Source organism: Eutrigla gurnardus (assembly GCF_963514095.1).
Source record: "Eutrigla gurnardus genome assembly, chromosome: 10".
NCBI classification, from domain to species: domain Eukaryota; kingdom Metazoa; phylum Chordata; class Actinopteri; order Perciformes; family Triglidae; genus Eutrigla; species Eutrigla gurnardus.
The window spans coordinates 7,190,121-7,209,795 of NC_139924.1; the positions used below are offsets into that span (position 1 = coordinate 7,190,121).

Genomic DNA, 19,675 nt, shown 5'->3' on the forward strand with positions numbered 1-19,675 from the left:
TTTTTTTTACATACTAATATGACTATTTCATGACATTTTGTTGAAATTTCGACAGTATAGGATGACCTTTTTTAAAATTAGACATTGGCTTTGCTTGACATACGATACAATGGGTTTCTATGCCTTTTTAAACATTTTTACAACATTCTATGACATTTGTAATAGTATAGTATGTCGAAAAGATTAAATTAAATAATTCAAGAATAGCATGTTAAAATACATCATGGAAAAAAGTCATAGTATAATATGTCGAAAAAAGTAATAGTATGTTGAAAAAAAGTCAGTATTGGAATCCATAAAATGTAACAATATGATTAAAAGGTCATGAAAACACATTATATCATATGTCAAGCAAAGTCGGTTACATAAAGCTATTAGACTGTCGGAATTTCACAAAAAAAAAGTCATCCTTTACTGTGACTTTTTTTGACATACTATGACGTTGACACTTTACAATTTTAATCATTGACTTTTTAATCATATTTTTTACATTCTATGATTTTGTCGACTGACTTTTTTTTGTGAAATTCCGACATACTATAGTACAACTTTATTTCGAAAATTAGAATATTGCTTTTTTTGTGACTTTTTTCTACATACTTTACTATGACATTTTTTGACCTCCTATACTACTACACTTTCTTTCAACCTACCATTTTATGGCATACTAAACTGACATTTTATGACAGACTGTAAAATATTTGACATGATTATGACTATTTGAAGACTTTTCTTACATATCTGAGATATACACATCCTTAAAAGGCATAGTCTTGTTTGATATATAATACATTGACTTTTGATGACATTTCTATGACATTAACTGACTTTTGTTGACAGTTGAAATGATTAGTCAATGAATCAACTGCCACACATTTTCTAAAAGGTTTTCATCAATTTAATATCCTTGTAAACACACTATCTTTGGGTTTTGCACTGTTGGTCAAACAAAACAAAATAGAAGATGCCGCGATTCTGGTCAATAAAATATCAGGAAAAAAATGATAACAATTTGTAAATTGTGGCCATAATGTAAAAAACATAATTTTATTCCGACGGTCCTTAAGCCTAGGTGCCAAGTACATCTGAATGTTGCAATACCAAATAAAACATACCATTTGTAAACATAATACAATTTATTAAGTATCTTTTTTATAAATTTTTGAACTTTACATATTTTCCCCAGCTTTTTACATAATACAATTAGATCTAAATGCAGCCCAACATTTACAGGCTATATACAATTTTAACTTTCTCCATAGGGAAAACATACACGTATATTGTTGCTTCTTCAAGTATCTGAATCCCTGGTCATTTTTACACATTTTGTTTTGCTACAATATGATTTCAACATTATTTGTTCAGTATTATTTGCATAAAATATGAGAGTGATTAACGTGATATTTCATCTTTGCTATGTAGTTAAAAACAAAACTAAAAGCCCCTGCTTAAATCATATTGCATCAGAACAAAATAAAAAACAATGAGGGGGTGAATACTTTCCAAAGTGGCCGAATGTGATATCAAGGTGGGAAGAGGTCTGTGTAGTCATCACACCCCGATATACAGCACTGTACATGGTCCCAGAAAAAAACTATCAAATTTACACTGAACAGGAGAAAATGTTCTCCAGATGAAACAAATAACAGCAAATCTTACAAAACAATCAGTTTTAAATGTTACACTTTACATACATGTGATACTTTAATAAAAGTAATCGCTTCTTTTTTTCTTCTTTTTTTTTTTTTTTAAAGGGAGGAGGGTGGGTCGGGGAGGGATTGGGCTTAAAATCTGATGAGCGCACCACTCCACATCCTTTCACAGATCAGTACATTCAGATTAAATAAGGAGAACAGCACGTAGCTGTTCTAGCAAGTGCTATGCTAAACTGCTGTTTATTGAGACTAATAGAAATGTTCACAGTGCTAGCTTTGGAAAAGGATACTCTTGAAAAACACACATTGGTTGGACTTATGTCAGCTGTTGAATATCATTTAACAATCCCAACCCGTCATGGATAACAAAGCTTCAACTCTGAGCCCTCCAACCAAAATCTTACATTCCTCCTGCAACTTGTCAAGGTCCGCAAAGGACAACAGACAGCGGTTATGGCTCCTCGCTTTCAAGATGATCACTTACTAACACAGCCATCACATGCATTCACACCATGCAAACACACACATCGTATTACCATTTGCCCTGCAAGACAGCACAGTAACAGCTCTACTACATTTTATGGACCTTTTTATGCATTCACACTGAAAACTACATCACTGTGTAGTATCTCACACTTTTAGTATTTAAACACACCACTGTGCTGTAACGTTTACAATTAGGGGGCTTGTAAAAGAGATTTTAAAATATATATGCTTTGACAAAAACATAACTTTATCCTAAATCTTGTACTTGTGCTCAGTGAACAGCCGCCATTACATTTTAAGGACAAATAAGTAACAATGTGAGTGTCGAACACTAAAAAACAAACCCTGGAAAAACAGCATACTCTCTTACTTTAAGTGACTGTTGTTTGAATGACGTCCATTAGCATTATACTTCATTGGAAGATGTTTTTTTTTTCCATTGTCACAGGGATAGCATAATTACATTGAACACAATCAACCAGCTGGGGGTGCTATTGCTGTATGCACCACCACTGAGGACTGCACGTTCTGTTCAGAAACTGAAGTTCAGTCCATGATTTGGCTCCAGCCCTGCAGCATGTGCCTCTGCTGGAGAGGAGGAGCTCCTCTAAATCACATTCCCAATGTGCTGGTTATGGCGGGTCTAGCATTCTGATCCTACACAGTCGCAGCCCTCAAAACCCAATGTCTGCTCTCGAGCACATGATCTACTATTGGTTAATCCACAGTGATAGCGGGGATTGTAGCCACCAGCCAGTACCTACGTGAACACTGTAACAGGTTGCCGACATGGACACTGTACTGGCAGCGCACCGTTTTTCTGGGTGATATATAAGCCGTTTCTGTTGAGCTCATGTGAAAAATGACTGCTGCTCCATTATGGCCAACAATGTATGACGAGTGACGGTCTTAACATCTGCCACACACACTCAATATGATGATGATCAAGATTTCAGGACGCTGTGGTGGACTAGTATTGAAAGAGGTTTTGTTGTAGGAATGTTCCTGGCTTGATATCAGCTGTAATGCTTCTGAATGATAGTGAAACTCTGCGGATCAGCGAGGTGCCCAGCAGCTCTCCTGCACTCGCTGTGGCCTTGTCAGTGGCCTGTTCTGAGGCCTGTGGTTCTCCCTCATCGAGGGGCGTCTCATTCTCCCAGCCTGGTGGTCCTCTAGGCTGTGTTCAGGCCAGCTTCAGAGTGCTGATGGGGAAGGAGGGCATGGTCACCATCGTCACAGGGTTGAGCACCGTCTGACCCACGAGCTGCGGGTGGTGGGCCACCATTTGGGCGCTCACTGCTGTCTGCTTGCCAACGATGGTGGCAGCTGCTTGGCTAGTGGCAGTGCCGTTCATGTGAGGGTGGCCGTGGTTTAGGGTGTGGGTGATGTGACCCACCACAGCTGATTGTGTCACAGCCACCGGTTGGGGATAGAGGGCAGGTAAGTGCTGGCCCAGGTGAGCCACCGGGTGCACAGTGATGTGGCCAATGGGTTGGTGGCCGGGGGCCAGCTGGACACTGCTGGTGGTGGATGGAGCCAGGTGGGCAATATGTTTTGGACCTCCTCCCTGGATGACGTGGTTGACGGCTTGGATGACTGAGGGATGGGACACTGACGCATGGGCAATAACTGTGGGGTGTAGGCTGGATGTGGTCACCATCTGTGTCTGGGTGGGGATCAAGGGCTGACTGGGTGCGATGGGAGTGCTGGAGGTTATCAGTGCAGGTGAGGCTGCAGGCTTGGACACTGGCTGTGGTGGAGTCACTTTCAGCGGCTGGAGCTGAGGATGGTGCAGAGGGACTTTGTGCTGGATGGAGATATGTTGGGTGATGAAGGAGGTAGTGGTGGGTGTCAGTTTTGGGGTTTGAATGGGTGTCCCAATCTTGTAAAGCTCGGGTTTCATGGATTGAGGCAAGGCGGGTAAGGCAGTCTGTGCTCTCGGGGAAGTCTCATCTTCCAGGTCATCATCCATAATGTCTTCACCTTCTGCAACACCAACAGATGAAAAAATTAACTCACTCTTATTTCATTCTATTCATACATTGAAAAAGGAGGTATTGCGGTGCTGTATTTGGCGGGTGAAAACTGTAACAAATTCACATAGTATTAACATCGTTATAAATATATTCTCTATATTATCTTATTATTCAACCCTAACTGTCAGCCTACCCGAGGCAGTTGAGGTGGAGGCCTGGTCCTCCTCTGGCTGTACTGTCTGTCGGAGGACGCGGTCGATCTCAATCACATCCATCCACTGGCTCAGCTCATTTTTCAGCTCTGCTAATCGCTGCTGTGTGGCTATCTTCTCTCTGGCCAGCCGCTCCATGTCATGCTCGTACTCCTTCTCTTTCCGCTTCAACGTCTGAAAAGGAGAAAGCAGAAGATGGTAAAACTCTTAAATCATGAAGCGAGTGATGGTGTGAACTGCCACCAGTAAATGTACAACTTGTTACCAGTTTATTAGGCTTATTAGTGCAGAGTAATGCAATAATTCAAAACGACCAAAGAGATTCCTATCTTTGAAACGCTTTGCTTTATTGATATTGTGTCAGAGGTTTTGATTTAACCCAATGCTAATGTTTGATACCTTAGTTGGTAGTTTTTTTTATTAGACTGATATAGTTCTGAGGAACTTGTACTTTAGTATTTCCATTTGATGCTACTTTATATTTCACATTTAACATTTCAGAAGGAAATCATCTTTTTTATTTATTTAGATAGTTTAAGTTACTGCTGCTGTACAGAATGATGATAAGAGAAGGAGGGAGACCTTTGTAAATCACATTAATTGAGCCTCCAACAACAAGAACCAGCAGTTGATTCCTGTACGACCCAAAATCAGTGTTTACTGCTAAAAAAACCACCAACACCAAAGACACCTCAAAAGAAAACTAGCATTAATGGCCATGCGGTCTTTACCTCAGACTAATAAGGAATGTGTCCAAGAAATAATGTTTTTTTGCTCTACACAGGCTCAGGTCATAGAGCTACAGAAGCACAGAAGGAGGTGGAGGGGAGAAGGAGTGAAGATACTAGTATGGAAAGTAGGAGGTGCTTCCAGGCAGTGGCTCTCTGTGACCCAATTTCCCTTAACCAGTCAGCTGACACGAGGCAAAACAAGGCCATACAAACAGAGCTGGACTTACATGGCAACAGGCGGAAGAGTTCAAAGAAGAAATGTATAAGAACTAAAACAAAATCCACACCTTGTAAGAATAATGTAAATGTACAAAGAAATATTAAGCAACAACAGAAAATCATTTCCAACTTTTCCCAAATAAATAACTGCTGGCTAAGGTAAAACAGGGAGGAGCGTTGCGCTGTGAGGGGATTAGTGTTTTGAAATTGAACACTTCATATAATTTATTGCATGACGACAGGCTCGTCTTGTTCAAAGTATCTGACACAGACTCTTGCCTTGGGGGAGAGGCTCAGGGAAATGACACCGTGTGAAATCTGTTCCCAGTAACCAGATGACTCAGGATCATAAAGCCATTTCCCCAAAGGGTGGACTTCCTGTTGGTGTTCATGCCACCGTGTATTTGTGTGAGAGCGTGAACAGTACAGCAAGTCATCTTGTGCAAGTGTGCCGGATTGAGAAAAGGGCATTTGTGTTGTAGCTTTATGCAGAGGGATTTCTATCAGCATGGTATGTGCGTGTGATTCTACAGTACATGTATGGAAATAGCAAAGGGGGACAAAAGTCGGTTCTTGTGTAATTCAGCACCTGTCTCTAGTCCTTATCCAGGATTAGAAATGCCCAGGCCAAGCGGTCATTGCTTGGACTGCATCCTGCTGTGGGTGTTTTCAGTTACTTAAACACACAAATACAAACTCAGAGGAAATCCTGTTCACATGTTGTTTTGGCAGGAGAGAGCCCTGACAAGAACTTAATTATCATCAATTAAAAACCCATAAATAAACTGTTTGATCTGGTGGTTATGTTGAAGAATTACACTTTGTATACTAATGTCAATACTATGTATTAGTGACACTTTCTAAAAACACCTTGTTTGGCCTTTACGTATTGGCACACATACACACCGATATATCAGCCTGGGAGTCTTGCTCTGCTTATAATGGTTTCCAAATATTAACCAACACAAAATTAGCATGAAAAGTGTCTTCACTTAGTATTGGAAAAGACAAAGAAAGAGGAAACACGGCTGTCTGAGAAATGAGGCAATACATATAGCAGTCACATACTGGTATTCAAACAAGTATTTTAATGAGCATGGATAGCAAGTAAAATGATTTACTCAACAGATGAACATGTTCCACATCTGGACACGGAGCATAACTCAAGACCAGCCACTTTCTGTCAAGAAGAGCTGGTGATATCAGTACTTCAGTCTGAAAACGTTCAACGTATCCCCCAGTTCTCAACACACTATGTACTGAAATGCCCCCATCTTTGGTTGTCATGGGAACAGATGAAAACCTCATAAGGTTTCCCCGGTAACCTAAAAGACCATGCACACTTTATGTGCCAAAAAGGTGCTATTTATTTTTTTCTCCTAACAGTGTTTCAACATGTAAAAATGTCTTATACACCTGGGTGTACTAATGAAAAATATCACTCACATGCATGGAGAACAGATTCTCACACATAGCACCTATCTAAAAAAAAAGTCAGCAGAGCAGAATAAAATGGTATCAAAAGCATCCAAAATGTGTGACACGTGGACAGAGGACTGGCAGCCTTTTACACGTATAAGCAGGCAGCTCGATGCGAGCGCTGCCACAACTGGGCATGCCACAAACTATGAGTCATAGACAGAAACGCTCCACGAACACAGAGCGCCACTGAACTCTCCCCGTTACAGTGCCGATTGGCAACAGAGCACCGTGTTTTTCTCTCTGAGAAGCTAGTCTGCGATCAACTACATAAATCTGAAAACACAAGTCTGTTGCAGATGGATCCCACATCCCTTTATTACCCCATTAAACATGTCACCAGGTTGGTAGGACACAACGTGCCGAGCACCTATTGTCTCTTTGTACTCCGAACCAAGCCAGACAAGACCCCACCTCGGCCTTGGTTGCGTGTGAAAATCTAGATCAGTACAGGGATAGACTGCATTACATGGGCGAGTGTGTGTGTTTCGAAGGTAAACACCGCTCGAGCGCTGTCACAAGCAATGCGAGTGCTGAGCACATGGCCCCACAGAGAACGGAAGAGGGAGGGCGGCAGATAGTGGGGGATTGAAAGAGAGCAATACAGGCTGTACTCACTGACTCACTTTTGCAGCAGACGGCACAAGGCTGGTTTTCTTAAAGGGCCAGGAGCACAAGAGGCCACGTTGCAGACATGCTGCACAGCCTGGATGACTGATCAGGCTTCTGCACAGAGGTCTTGTGACCACGGGGTAACCATAAACCCTTGTCTCTCTGTGCCTTCGAGCTGCAACAGTAAACTTCACATGGGGCCTGACTTCAACAATAAAAGGCTTGTCTGTGGGGGGAAAAATCCTACTTTTGTACACCACTCCTTGTGTAAGATGTGCTGATAACTGACCTAATTACCTCATCATGGCTAAAGACTGCACCGGTGCATGGTCTGGACTATCGACCAGTCTCAGTATTGACTACAAATCTGCACTCCACTTCTGTGTCATGGTACACCGTCACATAACCGTTCTTATCGCATAAAAACTGGTCAGAAAACAACCAAAATCATAGTTTTCCTCGAGACAGATACTATGCTTATATGCCACAGCAAATGAAACGGTTGTTGAATTTTACTCTCGTCTTGATTTAAAACCATAAAAGGAAGAAACCGAGTGCCACTGAGACTTTCACAAAGACTAAGCTGAGACCTTAAAAAAAACCTTGAAATATTAAAAAGCAGCGACATCGACGGCTATGGATTGATCATTTTTTAATGTTCCGGGCTGAATGAAATATAAATGTCAAAGCAGCTTTGTTTTAAGGCGAGGCTTCTAATGAAATCTGCCATTACGTGCACAATTTAATGCAATTTAGTTCCAGAATATTAAAACACATAGCCACCTTCCTCCACCTCTATACTCAAATGTTCCCCACCAGATGGCACAACACATTTCAAACTGGCATTTAGGGATAAGCAGTAGAGGAACAAGTTCAGTGAGCAATGAGGGGGAAATGAAGCGTGAGCGGAGTAAACTGAGCCTTGTGTTTACCGCTCCATGTTCCCTCCCTGCTGCTGGCAGCTAAGCCTGGTGGTACGGCGAGTCCTGCCTGTTGCAGTGGTGGGTGGGGGCCCAGCACGGGGGGTGACGTCACGTAGCTCGGGCTAGCCATGTGCTTGCTGCTCATGTGGCCTTAAAAGCTCAGAGAGGCAGGATGGAAGGAGGAAGGGGGGCGGGGAGCAGAGAGGAGGAGCTCTAATGCATCAAGGCTTATTTTACAGCTTCGGCTTTCGCAGCACCACGGCAGGCTCAAGGGGAAAGCCTTTAGGGAGGGGGAGAAAAACCCAAGCCCCCATGTACAGTCCTAACGTGAAGACACAAGGCTGGTGAATTACTCGCTGAAACATTTGGACTGAAAATTAAATGACAAAGTGAAACTTGAACTACGTAGCTGTTGGCAAATCTGGCGACTTATTTTCCAAGAAAAACTTAAAATAAATAGGATAAATGAAAGCCTCTCCTAGGTCCGTGTTTTGTGTGCAGGCTGCTTCTCTGCTGCCAGCCCAGCGGAGGGCAAGGACAGGCGTGGGGAGGAGGTGTATACAGGCAGGACACATGCGTTTGTACTACTCATGTAAAGATGACAGCGTGTACATGTGTCTTGTTTTGACTTCCCATCTGCTTAAAGCTCCCTTCTTTTACTGTACTCCTCCACACCAAAACAATACCAGCTGGGCTGATGAAAAAAGCCAGTAATCCGGCAGAAAGTTGTCTAGCTGACACAGTTCATGGGCTCGTCAAAAAAATGTTTTAATGGGATGTGTTGACCAAAGTGTAGAGGTAGACATGATGAGGTTGTAACAACTGAGATTTTTGTACAAAGTGGGATCCGTTTTGACATTTCCCTTCAGTCTGCTTTAAAACCTATTCTCTTGTCCAGCTCAGCTGTTGATAGGAGGAAAAGAGAGGCAGGTCAGTCTGTCAGTCGAACACAACACTGCTAACACAATGTTGCTTAATCACACAGAGAGGGGGCAGAGGGAGGTTGGGTGACGAGCTCTGCACCCACGCTGTCCTAGTTTCTCTCAGTATGCATGCACAGAGAGCATCTTCTTGGAAGCGCATCAAATCAACAGCACACTGTCCGCCTTCCATCAAACCCCAGTCATCACCAGACAAATGTAAATACAACTCCAGACCATTGTGGGAACTTGCTTGGACATTATTTTGATACCTACACACCTGTATAGATTTGTGACTCGGTTGCATGGTAACAAAATCTGTCCACACACAGGCAGACAGACAGAAATATAAACAAAGTACTCAAAGCCGCTTCAGTCATAGTTTCCACTACAGTACATTTTGCCACGATGACTCCCATGCCACTGTTGCAGCTGGTATTAAAAAGGTTCGACTATACACAATTATAATATGCATTGTGTGCGCCTGGCCCATGTAATTATAATTACAGAACAAATATTCAAAAACATGACAGCCATTATTAGATTACAACACCTGATGCCAACACGGATCCATGGGTGAGGTTGTGTCTTAGATTTAAAACCCTACAGCATCTTATCTATGGTAGAAGAAGAAAAATGACCCACGGTAAACACTATGACACACTCAACAGCGTCAGTCTGAAGGAGTTAAACTAGGCCAGTGGTGGACCTTTACAACCAGGGTACTCTCAGTGAGAGCCTGACGCAAACACGGTGAGTCATTTTGTGACACGGCACATATTGTTAATATTAAAGACAGGGTCGCTTAAAATGGTATAAATGCTGAATCCCAAGTAAACTAGGAACACAACACAAATACAAAAGGAGAAGACTGAAATCACTTTGAGATGTAAGTAGGAAACAACGTTGTGGCTGAAAGGATGGTTTTCAATAGGACTCGAACCTCTTTGGTTAGACTATCGATAGTAAATAAAATATTTGAGACAGACTACACTTATGACAAGTCAACTCACCGGCCACTTCTCTCGTACTTTGTACTGTTGGATGGCACAATATTTTCTTCAACTCAATAACACAAAATCACAAGTCATTCTGTTCAGTCGCCCAAACAATATCAGCCCCACTGCAAGTGTCCTTGATCCCTTATCCTGCAACAGAAAGTCGGCTGCCAGAAATTTAGAAGTACTTCTTGACGTAGCTTAGCTTCAAACAAATCACAAGAATTGTCCAGTCAAACAAGAACCATATCCTTAGATCCTAGGTCAGACCTGAGGCTCAAAACTAAAAGGTTACCATGCTTTTGCCATGAGGGCACCTCGGCCCTGGAATGACCTGCTTGACCAGTAATCCCTTTTAAATAACTTCTTGAAACCCATTTTTACTGACTGGCTTTTATGTGATGTGGTCTTTTTTTTTTACTGCTGCTTCTATTTATTTACTTTTGCTCTTATTGCATTTCTTTTTATTTGTATTCGTTGCATTTTCTTTTTATTCTGTCATCTGTTTTGTCAGTGTTTGTTTTTTGCCTTAGTTTTGACTTGCGTCTGTTTGGCCTCCATGTTTGCATTTCTGTTGTTTTATGGCCTGGTATCTTGCTTTGCTTTGTCTTTGCGAACTCTGACAATGTTATGATATAAATAAAGTTATTATTGTGTCCTTTCAAAGCAAATGCCTCATCTCTCTTACAGAGGACTCTAGTTCATATTGCAGCAAGGCTTTAAGATAATGGATGCTCCATTGTTCAGAAGTAATCGTAAATGCTAATAAACTTGAACAAACAAGCCATAGCAAGATTCACAAACATACATTGGACCAGCAAAACTTAGTACTACATCAAGATTAGACTCTCATCACCAGGACTCTTTTAAGGCAAACCAGAGGCTCATGTAAATGGCAACAATGAAATATGTAAAGATGTCTGGATAAGCAACTTCCAGCTAGTGTCAGATGGGGGGGAAGACTGAAGGGGCATGATGGCGATGGCGTAATTTTATTAAGATATTGCAAACGCTCAGGTTCAGGCTAGGGCACAAAATCATTATAATAGAAATGTCTATTTAAGTGATACTTTTGTCGAATACAGTACACAGGCTGAAACTTAACCACTGATAATAATCTAGTCCGTCAGTTGCTAGATATTTTGTTTAACCATGAATAAATAAAAGTCTAGCATAGTACGGTTTAGTTGTGGAGCTGAAGGTTTATGTCAAACACTTTGTGTTATAAGAATTTTGTTTAACCTCATGTCTTAAAGTTTTCTTTGTTCAGGTTACAGCTTTATGTGTTGAACTGTTTATTACTTTAGTCTCCCCATTGCTGACCTAAATGTTATCAGAGGCCTGGTAGTCATGATGTCTTGTTCTACATGAAGGTTAACTGTCAGTGACGCGTTATCTCCTGTGCCTTTAAAAGACTCAAGTCACAACACTGATTTGAGCACTTCCTCTGTAGCATCCTCACACGTTGTTGCACTGTAACTGCTCCTCTTGTACAAGATTAAAGTCAGACGTCGACTTTACTTATGTCTCCGATCTCCTCCTTGGGTGAATTTATTCGTTTACAGGAAAATTCTTTTAACACTGTGTATTCGAAAACTAGACTGGTCTTACCTGAATGTATCGCAGCGCACTTCTCAGCACACTCAGATTGGAGGTCTTCTTCTCGTCTATGTTGGGGATGTTCTTTTTCAGCGTCTCAAAGCACTCCTTCAAGTGTGCTCGTCTGACGGACACAAAACACAGAGGGGGGATTTGAGACAGCAGGAATGGCAGAGCCACACTTGGCTTTATCTTCGTACCATATGATTACCACAACAACTTTTTCCCATTAGTGTTCTTAACACAAAAAAAAGGTTGAGCTTAGCATTAAAATTAAGCAGCTAAAAAAATAAACAAAGGCACCAGTCAGTTTAAGATAAAGCACACTGTGTAACTAGTACAATATAATTCAAACGTAACAATACAAATAACCTCAGATTGCTCTCTCTTTAAGGAGACCCTATAGTAGACAGGTTGAACCCACCTGTTTTTCTCAAGCTTGTTATGCACTTCTCTTGTGCCTGCCCTGTAAGAGCACAGATGAGAGCACAGTAAGAATTTGGTGTTTAAAAGGGCAATGGGACAAGAATATAAAATAATCTAAAATCAACCAAAGAAAGGTTTTCTTGTTTTGTTGCTAGCAGGTAGTTTAGTGACAATATTCTGTCTTTTAGAGGCGATATAACAATAATGTTTAAGCTTCACAAATGCTAAATTTAGTTATTTTTTCCTCTATTTCAAATCAAATGTAATCAAATGCACAGTTAAAGTCTTACATTTCATAGACCAATATATTGACAAAAATCAACAGCTCAATTAAAACAGTTAGAATTACAACGTAAACAAGTTGTTTGACGTACCCTCCAGGTCTCTTCTTGTCTAGATGGCGGCCGTCATCAGGCGGACTCCCCCGGCTGATGGGGCCGTTCTGAAGAGGAGACTGCTGGACGACAGGGGCCGACTGAGGGAGTAAGGCATGTTGCTGGGGGGTCGAGACAATCGAGCCGGGGTAGCGCTGAAGCAGCTGCTGGTGTGTCTGCTGCTGCAGTTTAGTATTGTTAGTTTGGGCAATGAGCTGCGGGTGATGGTGGTGGTTCTGTATAAGCTGCTTGTGGTTGGTGGTCAGCACAGAGGTTGCGTGGTCGGGTTTGGGTTGTGGCGAGCGTGGCAGAGTGGTGGCAGGTGGTGGTGCAGCTGGAGGGGAGAGCGTGGCGACAGGTAGAGTGGGTGAGCCTGTAGGGTTGGGGGTGACCACAGGGATGGGGATGACAGTGATGGGCATGGAGAGCGGAGGCAGAGAGGGTGGCACAGGTGCCGGGCGGCACTCCATGAAACGATCCTCTGCTTTACAAACATTGTTGATGATGATTGTTGAGTTATAGTTCACATCAGAGTGCCTCTGCTCTGCCAACTGCTCCAGGCGCTGCTTCTCCTTTAGTTCATCCTCTGTGGAAGAAAACAAGGCTGGTTAACAGAAGAAATACTTTCATTATAAATCACAGTACTACCCCACAGAATATCATATCCTTTAGTTTTGTTAAATTACAGCGAAACAATCAAAAATAGAACTGCAACCTTGATTAGGGTATTCGTGAAAGGGGAGGCTGTGAGGGGTTGAAATTGTATGAATACATATCACATTACCTTGATGATGCCAAACCTTGCTATGTACAATTGTGTTATTTACTTCCTGATTTTAACATGTCGTAGGCTTGTCGAAGCCAAAAAAATGGTTGATAAATAACTAGGTGGGTAATATAGCCTCTGCTTGCATCGCTCTGATGTCACGTGTGTTTATGTGCCAATTTTTTTTAACGCCTCTGGGATTTCCCTGGTGACACTGTGTTTAATGTCACAACACAATGATTCATAGGTAATTCCTTCAGGCAACGACTGCAGTAATCCAGACTTGTGTGCATAAAGGCCTTACAATGTCTGTGAGAGCATCCTGAAGCACTTGACGATTTGACAGCAAGACAGCCGATACCCGACGAACATGTCTTTGTGCAAATATGTCTAAAAATCCAGACGTTACCAAAATATGCATGTGCATGTTGGCAAACTTTAATCAAAGATGCTCTGGAACAAAGACGATGCCTTACAAGGATATACACTTCCTGTCTTAGTGGGCGTGGCGTGTCCGCTTGTGAACGCTGTGTAGATGGATAAGAAGTACACCAGGTTATATTTGCCTAATGCATAATATTTTCTTTTGCTTACATTGGGTATTGACACAGCTAACAGCCACATGTAGAATTACAGAAATTAGTAAACTCAGGCTTTCGTGAACATTTGTTGCTAGATCTCGTGAGAGTGTGTTCCTCAGACAGAGAAAGGTTTTGAATAACGTCCATTTTTTCCAGATGTCTGTGGAAAAAAATGCCATTTTAGTCTCAGAATGTTTGAAAGATATGTGGCTTGTGGAAAATTGGTTCAGTATTTACTTAGATTATGATCAATTCTTTCGCTCTATAGTCAACTGTGTTCACGTTCACTTCTGCCGTTGGAGTTATAGATTGAGGACCTGCCACTAGTCTCCTAAAGGGCCGTGCAGGAGAGTTGTGAACGTCACGTGACAGTGACACTGGTACAGGAAACTGACTCAGTGAGGCGTCTCCTTTTTTGTAATGTCTATGCTAATAGCATGTGCAAAGTCCATTTGTTTAGGTTGAATTTGCTATCTTTGGTAGTTAATGCCGTTGCATACCTTGACAAGTTGTTGCACTCCACTGTATTTCCTTAGCCAAACTGTGTGCACAAAACTTCGACAAACCTTTTACGTTACTTTTTCTTTTTGATGTCCTTAGTTACCCAAAACGCATGTAATGTCAGGTTTTAGCTCAATCCAGCAGAAAACCATTAAAAAATTGCATGAAGATATATACAAAGAATCTTGCAGCAACAGCAGGGAGTACTCAAAGTCAAATGAGAGCTATTCTGTTTTCTGTGCTTCTTTGTAAAAGGTTTAAATGCATGTGTATTTTCACATGCAAAAAGTCCTGTCAAGCTTCAAGCACACTCTGAAAAGACGGCTGTTGCTCTAATGGAGGTACATCTTGCTGTAACATAATACTGGTCACAGTCCACTGACAGAGTTGAATTGAGGAGGTGACTGCAATTCTGCTCTACATCTCTACTAAGCCCCATACCGAGCGAACCCTCACCATGTCACCTATGTCAGGGACATAACAAGCTGCCTGCTGGGATATATTTGAAAGGTTAACCGTTACTGGAGATCACTCCTGAAATGGCACAAGTTAGTAATCCGAATTGACTTCAGACATCTTTGAAGAAAAGCTCAAACATGTTGATGTTTAATAGATTAAAGTAAAGGCATTATCCACTGGCTTAACTGCATCAGTCTGCGCCAAATTCACAAAGTCATATTTGAATGTGAATGTGTTGTGGTCTAACTGGTAAAATTTAAGTTTGATGGATGACATCACACATTGGGGTTGTCACCTTTTTCACCTCATGAGTTTGCAGGTCTGCACAGTGTTTGTCAAAATATGCAAGCTTATGTCAAGGTAAGTCAAAGCAAGATGACTCATTTGAATATAAACTTCTGATAATATAAATGACTATGTATTTCAATTCATTTAAATAGTACATTTAAAATTAGATATTAAAGATGCAGAGTCACACTAGAACATTGACTGACAACACAAGAGCATGAGAAAGCAACTATCCTAAACAGCAATTAGCCAATGGGTTTTGTCCAAGAGCAGACTGTGTTTTTGACACACTCAATAAGTAATGACCAAGCAACAATGACTGTTGGGGTGATGTCCCCTTTCAATAACGAATTCACTTCACAGCAAAATTACTTCTATGCAAACAGACCTTGTTGAATATAGGATGACTGGCTTTCTGCTGTGGCTGCCTCGAGCTTTCAATAACAGAGCAATATAGAGTTTACCTGCAACACCCATGGTGACCTTAACATGTGCAACAAGGATAAACAGACATAAATGTACAGCCATCATTTATGGCTCCAACAGATATCATACAGGTGTATAAAATAACGTATCATCAACTCAGCAACAGCGGGGTCCAAGTATTCCTGAAAAAACAGGCTCCTTTTACATACTTTCATATCCAGCATGTGTAATGGATGTTATTAATTCATTATTTAAGCCGTTTGTTTATTTATTTAATTTAGTCAAAGATGCTCTCAGGTTTAGCTCTGCCTGAATTGACCATGGCAGCTAACGCATTTCAAGACATGCAACTTTTACTTTGTCGAGGAGCCGTCAGAGTTACATTGTACATGTTGGATGATGGAACAAGCTGAGATTTTGGTGCGCTGAGTTGCATTGCACGTCTTCATGCAACAAGGCCATAACTGAGGCAAACCAATATCAGCATTTAGGCAGCAGCGGCTATGGAAGAACTAGCGCACATGCATCAAGGTACACCTACATTAGCACATGTCGGACAGTTTTCATTATACAACATGAACAACACATATGAAGTGAACCGGGGTCACCTGCAGCACCACACACACACACACTGGTCTCTTCTGCAGAACTTAAGATTCAGTGGCGTACTTCATCTACATCTCTGGATACACTGATAACACCAATAGCCAATAGAAAACGATCATGAGGTTCAATCAATACCTCTCAAGAACAGTAGCAACAAAACACTGAGTATAACCTTTATGTGGACAACTAGGTGTACATTATAAACTGGCAATCTCTAATCAACCTATATTATTATTAGCTTTAAAGCATGCTGAATATCAGGATATTTTCTAATATGTTTGTCTTGAACATTGGACTACTTGTTTTAGCATTTAGTGTTAGTAATTTGCATTAGGGCAAACCATTAGTAAATAAGTTTGCGATGTGATGGATACTTCTTAAAATGTTCCCCAGTGTATAGTGAGTCCCCCAGAGAATACAATCTTCCAACAGTGTATTTGGAATTTATGATTTTCAAGTTCGGGAACATTATAGCCCTGCTTTCACAAACAACGTTCATTGAGACTTTGCTCAACCTTTAACAAAAAAAAAAAAGCTGCAAATGAGATATAATGCAAATCCTATATTGTTTTTTGTTCATATGCAAATATTTTTATGGCCAATTATGTAGCTTTGTGTTAACTCTACCATTGTGAAAAAAACAAAAGACATTTCCAGGTCTAAATAGCTCTGGAGAATAATTTAATGGCATCATATTTAACAGTCGAGGGTGTCACCATTTGCTGCATATACAACATATCAATTCTCTCTTCCACAGTAAAATAAAGAAGAAAAGAACAAGATGTTCTGGTTACGGAGCTAGAGTGATTTCATGAGACGTTGAATGCCCTGTTATGAGACTGATAATTTAGATTGTTGTGCCCAGACACCCGACTGACCGAGGAGTGCCTTTTCTCAGAGAAAATTTATGAAGCGCTTAGAAAAACAAGGCATGATTTTCTATAGACATTATATAACTGTAGCACATAGAGAGACACTGGCCTACTTTTCTCCACACAGTGACCTGCTCTACAGTAGCAGAGAGGGAGGAGGCGGGGAGGAGGCCTCTCTCCCTATGCAGCATGGCAGGAGGAGCTGGGAGAGGGAAGAAGCAGGAGCTCTCACTCTGAGCCTTTCTGAATGTCACAAATGTCTCCTTCATGATAGAAGGTGGATGCATTTTCAGAATGTGTCTTTCTTCCGGAAAAAATAGCATTTTGGTCTCAGTTTATTTATTTTTTTAAGGTGCTCCAAAAATACTATATTGAATGCTTGTCACACCTGATACAAGTAATTTAGCTATATATCTTGCAGGAGGAAAAAAAGCTGTTGTTTGAGTGCAATCTGGAGCTATAAAAAGGACTTTCACAGTCCAGGGGCAGTAATTACAGTGTCACTTTCTCAGTTGATTCACAAGCTTCGAATTAGAGGCGGGAACACATAATAGACACGTTACTAATGTCCAAGTAAGGCAACTGACTGAGCAACCCAGGACATGCAAAACTGGCAGTGTTTACAGATTAGAGTCCATGTGTGAAAGTGGCTTAATGGTTGTGAAAACTGTGCTCTATATGTGCTGTTAATACAGTACGAAGGTTGAAGGACATGTTCCACTGATCGCTGTCTGATTTAACTCATCTTCCAAAACCAATTTACTCACACGCCAAGATGACTTTTTAAAATTCTGAATTTCTTTTGTAAAAAGGGGCTTATTTTTCTTATACCACGCACGTAAATGAAGGTGACGGTTACTCAAATCTCTATTGACCAATAGAGCTTGCATTAATGTTGTACTTTGCATGTGGGTTAAACAATAACAGAAAAACCATAGCAGGTATTATTAAATCTTTGAAAAATACTTTGTTCTCTTTGTGAAACTGAACAGACGGTGATTTGTTTTTAGCAGAGACGTAGTACAAAACATTTCTTCTTATGAGATCAGATTTTCCTCCAGAATAGGCTTAGCAGGAAATCATCTTCCTCATAAACAATCTTTGGGAGGGGGGTAGCCCAGCACGCACGTGGTGGAAAGGGCGGGGCCACCTCCTCTTGTTAACATATGGAGGCGTGGCTGGTTTTGGTGCACGTCATCGACAGACACTCAAAGCGCTCCAAAAGCGACTGAAAGGCCAGAGTTTGTTGTTTTTTTTACATGACAGAAACCGATCAGACTGGGACATGCACATACATTGCGTTATAGAGCTACAAACAAGAAGCATTTTCTATTAAAGCGCGGGAACGACTGAGAGACAGATGCATGTAGGGAAAGCCTGAAAACCAGTGTCACTTGATCCCCCACCCCCCCCAAACGGACGATGTCGGGTCATTACGTAAAACGAGCTCGGCATTCCCCGCGCCACCGCCCTTTTATGTCCGCATGTTTGGGTTATTTGATTTTAAATGTCTCGAAGCGGCGCGTGGAATGAGTCAGTCCGCCACAAATACACCGACACGCGAAAAAAAGCACGAAGGGAAATGAGAACTTTACAGTGACGTCGCTGTGCAGCTCAGCGTTTTGTTAACAACCGCGTCTATGCAGCAGGTTTCGATGCAGTAACCCCCGATACTGCAGCAACCCGTGTATATGTATCATTAACCGATATTAGATAGGTTTAAGTGAAGACGCGAACAAACTGTTAGCACGAACCAAAAGAGGTTACCCCCCCCCCCCCCCCTAAAAAAACCCGCAACACGTCCGCACACTTGAAACGAATACGAAAGAAAAACTAAAATGTCCCCGATCGACTGAAACACATTCCACTCTTTCGTTAAACAAGAACAATGCGCAATGTTCTTTCTGTAAGTAGTTCGCTTATACATCAGCGATAAACAGGGTTCACCTACAACTCAGAAGAGTAATCCTTAATAGACACATTTCACTGAATTGTTAAGCATTTTACGTGCAATACTTCGCCGTTACCGACGTAGGAAAATCATATACTACATTTCTAATATAAAACTTACCACGTGCTTTCTGTTGTTGCTGGGCTTGCAATTCCAAAAACTTGGCTGCTTCCAGAAGCGTTTCGATGCTCATTTCTGTCCAGTTAGCAAAGACTGTAGCTTATTTTTTGTTTTGTTTTTTTAAACAGAACGGCGATAAAGCAAATGCGATATGCGCCCGAGTGCTACAGGGAGAGGTTTCCAGTCTAAACGCTGGAGGAAAAAAAGGGTAATCGGATACCCCCTCGGTAGAAACTCTACCACTTACGTAGAAGAGTTACAAACAAGATGGCGCTCAAAGTAGTAGGAACAAATACGGTTTGTGAATCACGCACCGTTTGTAACCGCCCACAGAACCCAGACACGCGCCCTCCCGGGCCCGTGTCCCACGCGCACATTACACAGAGAGACACAAAACACGGAAGTAGACTTGGAGTAGGCTCACGACGGTGAAATAAAGCTGCGCTCAAGAGCTGAGTCACGGCCGCCTCAGTTGCGAAACTGGCGCTACTTGTC

At 41.5% G+C, this 19,675-nt stretch overlaps 1 protein-coding gene across 2 annotated transcripts; it reads right to left on the minus strand.

Moving 5' to 3' along the window:
• Positions 1–1,028: 1,028 nt before the first annotated feature.
• Positions 1,029–19,487, minus strand: LOC311020259 (max-binding protein MNT-like). Of its 2 annotated transcripts, XM_084020206.1 has the most exons (6): positions 19,181–19,487; positions 12,611–13,196; positions 12,235–12,276; positions 11,823–11,934; positions 4,311–4,503; positions 1,029–4,127 (listed from the first exon to the last, which is right to left on the minus strand). In XM_084020206.1, exons 1-6 carry the CDS (start codon positions 19,251–19,253, stop codon positions 3,325–3,327), a joined length of 1,809 nt encoding a protein of 602 aa, XP_083876332.1. In that variant the 5' UTR covers positions 19,254–19,487; the 3' UTR covers positions 1,029–3,324. The 2 variants fall into 2 exon arrangements, with proteins under 2 accessions (XP_083876332.1, XP_083876333.1); XM_084020207.1 differs by lacking the exon at positions 12,235–12,276.
• Positions 19,488–19,675: the final 188 nt, after the last annotated feature.

Excerpts from the sequence above, each read along its gene's own strand:
- LOC311020259 (XM_084020206.1), bottom strand. The coding sequence starts at position 19,253 with ATGAGCATCGAAACGCTTCTGGAAGCAGCCAAGTTTTTGGAATTGCAA. Across the intron at positions 12,277-12,610 it reads GACAAGAAGAGACCTGGAGG|GGCAGGCACAAGAGAAGTGC; the intron begins GTACGTCAAACA and ends GTGCTCTTACAG. Across the intron at positions 4,504-11,822 it reads GTGCGCTGCGATACATTCAG|ACGTTGAAGCGGAAAGAGAA; the intron begins GTAAGACCAGTC and ends TCTCCTTTTCAG.